The sequence below is a fragment of the Oreochromis aureus genome, linkage group 14 (genome assembly GCF_013358895.1).
Source record: "Oreochromis aureus strain Israel breed Guangdong linkage group 14, ZZ_aureus, whole genome shotgun sequence".
NCBI classification, from domain to species: Eukaryota; Metazoa; Chordata; class Actinopteri; order Cichliformes; family Cichlidae; genus Oreochromis; species Oreochromis aureus.
The window spans coordinates 9,821,641-9,828,907 of record NC_052955.1 but is presented as its reverse complement, the minus strand read 5'-3'; the positions used below and the strand labels follow the sequence as shown (position 1 = coordinate 9,828,907).

General features: G+C 39.5%; 1 protein-coding gene across 1 annotated transcript in view; it reads left to right on the top strand.

Annotated features, from left to right (window-relative positions):
- Positions 1 to 3,586: 3,586 nt before the first annotated feature.
- Positions 3,587 to 7,267, top strand: part of b3glcta (beta 3-glucosyltransferase a) — a 71,507-nt gene continuing 67,826 nt past the window's right edge. Inside the window, exon 1 of the mRNA XM_031727770.2 lies at positions 3,587 to 3,906. Coding sequence (XP_031583630.2) covers positions 3,843 to 3,906 — 64 coding nt within the window. The 5' untranslated portion in view covers positions 3,587 to 3,842. The remainder of the gene's footprint in view (positions 3,907 to 7,267) is intronic.

The following is a 7,267-nucleotide window of genomic DNA, read 5'->3' as shown; positions in this document are numbered from 1 at the left end:
GGTATTTATTTTTTTTCTTCTGGACCTCCATAGAAACAATATCCATGGAGAACTTTAAAACCTGCAATCCATCATCCTTTTTCTTACACACACATTCACACACACACACCTGAATAGTCCCCAGTCCTTCTCTTACTGGGAAAGCATGAGGGTTTGTAATATAATGTTAACAAACAATAATTAGAAGAGAAACCCAGGGGAGGTTATGCGCGTCTGATTTGTTTTTTGATTACAGTAACGATTAAATCTTATAATAGTTTATGTTTATAGTTAATAACATTATAATTACAGGTTAAAGCTCTCCAGAAATTCACATTAGTTACACATTTAGGACACAAAAATATGTTAATGTTATTATTTAATGTTTAATATAGACAGAAAATGTAGTAACTTCAGTGACAGTGGACTGGGGGCAAGTTGCTTCATATGTTAGCACTTAGAAACCAGTCAAGTTGACTTTGTCTCTGTAAAATCAAGTCACCGTCATTGTTCACAAACTTGCTCTTTCATGTACTGTCACTGGAGGGAAAAAAAACAAAATCCGGTAAGACACTGTCTTGATTTTCTTTTTTCTAGCTGCGTTCATAGTCACAAATCTGTCAAAGTGCAACTGAATGAATGCTGCCTTCACAGGATGTTGGAAAACGTGTTTCTCACATCCCACGTGAAAGATGAATAACAGAAAGCAGTGAATTTGAGCCACCCCAGTTGCCAAAATGTAACATTTATAGAGCTTGGAGCACAGAGATGCTGCCACCAATTGAAATTCAAAGTCAATTGGGCCTATTCTTCTGTATAATCATAAAAAGACATTTTGATTTTCATTACTTGTTTTAGTTTTAACAGTGATTTTTTTTCCCCATTAAATCACAATAAGCAAATAACAATAAAAAAAATTGAGCTACTGCTGATCTTAGATGCCTAATTTGTACAGGATCATTAAGAGCTAATCTACATTGCAGCCCTCAGAAAAGCATTCAATTTCCAAGGATGAAAAAAATGATGAAAAAAAAATACAAGAGAAAAAAACTAAAAAAAAAAAACCCCCAAAACTAAAATGCAATATAGTAAACATGCTATAATGTTAGTTAAGCTTCTGTTTCAGATGCAAAAATGTCCCCTCAATTTTAAGATATGTTCCCATAACGTCACATTTTACAACATAGTGACATGGCTACAGAAAGCTATTGATTTGGTTACTCATACCATAACATAAGAAGCTCAATATTACCATATTCTCAATAGAACAAGGTAATATTATGCAGCTGGTAACGGCTATGTTACGACTTAACACAGTTTCAGACCCAGCACATAACGGTTTTAAGTTATTGTGCTAATTAGGCCCCTGCTCACATTTTGCTGGGAATTAATGACGTAACTAATCCACTGTCTCCTAATTAGAACAATAAAGGTGTAAGCTGTCCCAGTCTCACAAGTTCAAATTAACTCCAGATATGAAGGAACCAGAGTCTGTTCAGGAGAAGTGTAATCAGGCAAAAGTGCACATTGACTTTGTAGGGGTTTTACTAGATTTCTTGTCATAGCAGGAAACAGTAAGACATAATAACATAGAAACAGTAAACTAGATGCACAACACTATCATGACATTGAAAGAGCTAAAGAAGGGGATTTTTTTTATTGAACTTACATATACTCACCAGTTTCATTATATATACTTTGCAAGTATGGGGTTGGATCTCCTTTTGCCTTCTGAACTGCCTTTTAATTCATGGCCCAGATCCAACAAGGTGCTAAAAACATTCCTCACAAATTTTGGTCCATATTGACATGGTAGCATCACAATTGCTGCAGATTTGTGAGCTGTGTATCCATGAGCACGATCTCTGTTCCACCACACCCCAGTGCTCTATTTGGATTGAGCTGTGGTGACTGTGGAGGTCATCTGAATTCAGTGAACTTATCGTCGTGTTCAGAAAACTAGTATGAGATCATTTGAGCTCACGACATGGTGCATTATCCTGTTGGAAGCAGACATCGTGAACCATGCTTTCATGTTGTTTGTACCAGATTTTGACCCGACCACCTGAATGCCATAGCAGAAATCAAGCCTCGTCACACCAAGTAACATTTTTTTTTTCTTCTGTTTGTGCAATTTTGGTGAGTCTGTGTGAATTTTAGCCTCAGTTTCCTCTTCTTAGCTTACAGAAGTGGTGCTCAGAGTGATCTTCTTCTACTATAACCCATCTGCTTTAATGTTCAGTCACAGTCTGCATATGTTGGTTGTAACGAGTGGTTATTTGAGTTATTTGGCTTCCTACCAGCTTGAAGCATTCTAGTCATTCTCCTCTGACCTCAACAAGGCCTTTTCACCCCGTTTCCCAAAGAACTGCTACTCCCTTGGTTTTTGTTCTTTTGGACAATTCTCTGTAAACCCTAGAAAAGGTTGTGTGGGAAATTCCCAGTAGATCAGCAGTTAGTGAAGTACTCAGAGCAGCCTGTCTGATACCAGCAAGAGTCAGAGTCACTTGACTTCCATTCTGATGCTCATTTTGATCTTCGGCAGGTCATATATGAATATATGCCTAAATAGACTGAACTGATATTTGAGATATAAGATATTTGCATTAGCAAATAACTGAACAAGTGCACCTAAATAAAAAACAACAACAACAACAACAAAACAACTAATGGCATGTATAAAAAACAATGTGAAAAATGAAGGCTTTGGAAAATGTGAGTCAGAAACATGGCGACAGCTGCTTTATGGGGATCTATAAAAATCTACAAAGAAGTGTTGGGTGAATGTGGAGAGTTTTTGATAAATGTCTTCCTGTGGTTTCTTTATGTGCAAAACCAACAGTCTGCATTGCTGTATATAGCAGATCTGCACATCATTATTATCAGGAACGTAAGTTGTGACCTCTTACTGACATTTTCCAGGAATATATTTCAACATAAAGCAAGGAAACCACTCAATGAAATTCTAACAATGGCTGCATCCTACTTAGGCGTCCTAGTTCCAGGATCCGGCAATTATCTAAGCTGACCTAGTGGCATGGTTTATAAGAAGGCATACATGAAACCAATTAGTTCATGTCATTGGTTGCCCATGTGATTTCCTCTGGTAAGACATGACAAATGTTTACTGTGGGGGAGGAAGTGACAAAACTGTACAGAAAACTGAACAGTTATCTCCAGAGTAGAACTGGAACTACATAATCGATTAGTTACTCAGGTAAACATAACATTTCTAACAGGCTAGCGAACATTTCTTGATACCAGCTTCTTAACTGTGTGGATGTGGTACTCCGTTAATTAATAGTAAACTTTATAAAGTTGGATTATTTGGGTGGATTTTTTTTTTTAGCATTTTGAATTCTCTAAAGTTATGGCTATGCTTTAGTTGGAGCTATGGGTTAAATTTTAAGCAACTCACAGCTTTAAAAAAAAAAATGTATTTAATAAAAATTATAAATATAACCTTTGATAAACCTACACTGACCATTTCGAACACGTTTTGATTCCAAAAAAAAAAAAGACTGCTCGGTAAGATGTATTTCCAGCTCTAGTGCTAAGTCGGGAGTTTCACGGGAGCACTTGAAGGCAGCAGCAGTAAGCCTCCAGTAAGCGTTTCTGTTTTTTCCACCATCTGGCCGGGCAGCCTGTCAGCTGAGCTCAGTGAATTCATCCCGCCAGCAGAGCGCGTCCCTGCGCCTCGTACAGAAAGTGGAGATGCCTCCTACCGGAGCACAGATCTACTCCCCGTTTTCCGTGAAACTGTGAAAAGGAAAAGCCCAGTTGTTTGTTTTTTAACAGTCAGAAAGCTCATGCTCTGCGAGCTTCCTCCACCACCTACACAGCTCAAATAGGACTCTCCCAGGATGCTGTCGAACAGCCCACACGTCGGTCACAAAGTGGCAGGCTGTTTGCTTTTCCTCTCTTTCTGTAAGTACTCACTTTACTTTCTAATCTTCAAGTCAGGGGGCTCGGACCAGACAGCTGTGAGGGACGTAACGATCCCGCCAACAGTAAACAGTTTGTTCCGTTTTTCAAGGCGAAGCTGATTTTTGTTTGGAAACAAAGGACAATGTTGCGCTTGATACAGTTTTGCCAACAGCGCGAAGAGGCGAGCTGCGAGTGTATTTTCTTAAGTGTGAAGTGCGGAACCATGATCCGCCTCAACTTCCTGAGGAGTTTAAAGGCGATTTGCACTCACCGGGTGCCATGTGGCTTTATGTAGACCAATGAGTTTATATTAGAGTTAACGGCAGAGGAGAGGGTTTGGAAGCTCTCTCGTGGCATTTCTGTTGAAATCTATCCCCCCCTCGCGACAAGCGGGGCTGCTTTTTTCCCTGACATATCGACGTTGCACCGACAGGAGTCAAGCCCGAGGATCAATGCACCTCAGGCTACAGCTCCCAAAAGCTTTAAGTTGGGGGTTTCTTTGTCGCCCTGGATGTGCGCTTGGAATTTAAAAAACAAACGCAGAAGATTAAACAAAAGCCACAGTTAAAAGCATGACTTGTTCCTATTTTTGTTGCTGTAAGAGAGTAAAAGGAAATTATGTCCACAGACTGAAAAACAAGTGAAAGGATATCTTTGCGCTTTGACTATATATATGTAGTTTTTAATTTGTAGCACAAATATTGGCAAAATTGTTTCATAATTCCCTCAATGAAGTTGATTTCTTAACTTGATTAATGTTTAACTGATATGTTAAATCTTTCAGTTGAATTGGTTTAACACGAATTAATACATGCTCTAAGCATGCTCCACGTATATTTGTATTAGCATATGTGCGTGTACATGTTCCGTGCACATACAGTCACATATTCAGTGATGTGACATGGCCGTTGCAGCACACAATTTGTGGCTGCAGCTGGGAAGAGAATTGGACTGAGTGACCAATATTATATCTGCCCAGTGTACCATGGTGAAGGTCCACCTGAACAAGATGAGATAAATGCTGAGCTGCCTGCCTCACTGGGACTGAAAATTGTCATGGTGACAAAAGCTAAATAGCTAAATACACAAGGATCTGCAAATGTGTTGCCTTACCACAGGTCATTCTCAGTACTACTGATTCATTATTAATTGGATTCGACCTAGGATAATTAAGATTTTAACCTACACTTAGCCGCTGTTTTACGTTCCCCTTCTTTGCTTTGCTTTGCTTATTCCAAACCTGAATATGTTCATGACTTTTTATTTTGCAGAATTTCACAAGAAAAAGGAGACAAATATATCGCATATAATTTCTGATCAGCTTCCTTCCTTGGATGCTTATTTCTGGCAAAAATAAATAAATAAGTAAATAAATCAAGCCTTGTCTCAGTTCAATTAATTCTTAATAACTGGAAAAGAAGGAAGTGCTGCTTTGAAGCCTACCTGCGGATGTTGCACATTAAACAAAACCGGACCAGTTTGAACAAGTCCTCAAGTCAATGCATGTGTGATGTAAAATATGCACTACATTCTGGGCAGTATGAGCAGCCATGGTGTCTGCTGCAATCGACCCTGTGCCCGGGTGAAAGCTCTGTTTGTGTATTTGGCCCTGAGTCAAGCACATTTAGCTGGGCATCACACTCAGACAAGGCTGCTTGTCTGCTCCCCCTGTATGTAATATTCATGGACCTAACATTGAAGTACAGCCGAGGTCTGGAGAACAGCCAGTTTGGTGACATTAGGGTGCCACCTCTGCTGTTTTTCAATGATGTTGTCCATGGAGCCTCAACCAACTGTCATTTCTGATGTGCGCTCAAGTGGTTTGACGTTGAGTGTGATGCAGTCGGGACCAGCAGTTTGAGACCACAGCACGTTTTCTGGGTCCACATGGGGCGCATTTCAATTGTGGTACATGCGGTATCTCCATAGAGTGTGCAGTTGCTTGTTGACTTAGAGATCGTGCAGTGATGTACAATACGTGGGGTTGTAGCGCTATATAAAAAATGTGGATTCAGCTTTTCTTATGCTGTTGGTGAACAGCAACATTTATCACTTGTGGCTGGAGAAGCCGGTAAAACTGTGCTGTTAATTTAGAGCAATTAAATTTAAAACACCAGTTATTTATTTACTGTATAAATTTGTCTAAACATGAGCAGTTGGTTTGTTGGTTGCTGACATTTTCATTGCAATCCAGAAAACAGCTTCTTAAAGGTTATTGTTTTTTTATTTGTTTTTTTCATCATGTGTCTAAGTGACAGATTGCCAATTTATCTTCAAAAATTTTCCCCATTCCTCTACCTTAGGATGACTCAGTTCAGAGACAGTAAAAAGGACTGTGAGATTGAAGTGGGCGATGATGGGGAGAAAGGAGAGCTGAGCCAGCTCTTAAACAATAGTCTTTGTTCTGACCTTCAGCTGTGGTCACTTTTGGGTTTTTAGAAGTGACTGAAGGCATACAGCTCACATGGTGAGGAGGATTGGGATTCATGATTACTTTGGGGTTTAACTGCTGATATGGCTCTCGCAGGTCCTGGAACAGATCTTATCCCATGGGGGAGCGGAAAGATATGACTATATCGACAATGAACGAGGAGCTTTTGGCTAAGTGACAAATTGGTGCTTAGAAGTCCTTTAGCTGTTTAGATTGTTGATTTAAAAACATCAATTTAGCTTCATAAAAAGGCACAGGGCCAGTTTAAGGAACAGTTTGCACCAGCATAAATTCCTTTCAGCGTCTTTGTGACAGAAAGGCGTGGACACGGTTATTTCTGCTGCTGCATATGTATTTGTAGGAGTTTCCCTATTAGAGTGCAAAACTTGGATTCAGCGAATTAGAAAATCTACTAAGGCTTGCAGCCAGCAATTTACTACCAACTGCTGAAAGCACAGAATAAAAGCACGTCTTATTTTTTTGTAGTGATAGTCATCACTTGAAGCATTAGTTTTAGTGGGAACGGCAGTGAGAGATGTTATGAGAATAAAGGCGTGAATGAAACACCTGGAGCAGAAAGCCAAAGTTTTGCCTCTGTCATGTAACTCTTCAGTGAGTCTCCATCCTCAGTGCTTGGATCTGATGTATTTCCGGTCCTTAATGTTAATATTACTTGTATATTAGTGTTGGAGAGAGGGGGGATAATAGTTGGCAAATGCTAGCATAGATGCCATGGATGTAATGCAAGCACCAGAATTAGTTGTTGCGGTGCTTCATGTTCCAATATCAGTCCACAAGAAAAACTGCAGAGTGAACTGTGTGTTTCTTTACTCACGAGTACACACACTCGGCCCTGCAACTCACAAATCGCATTCATGTTTTGTTTTTCCCATTATTTCAGTATTATTTATCTTTACTCCTCTCTAATAT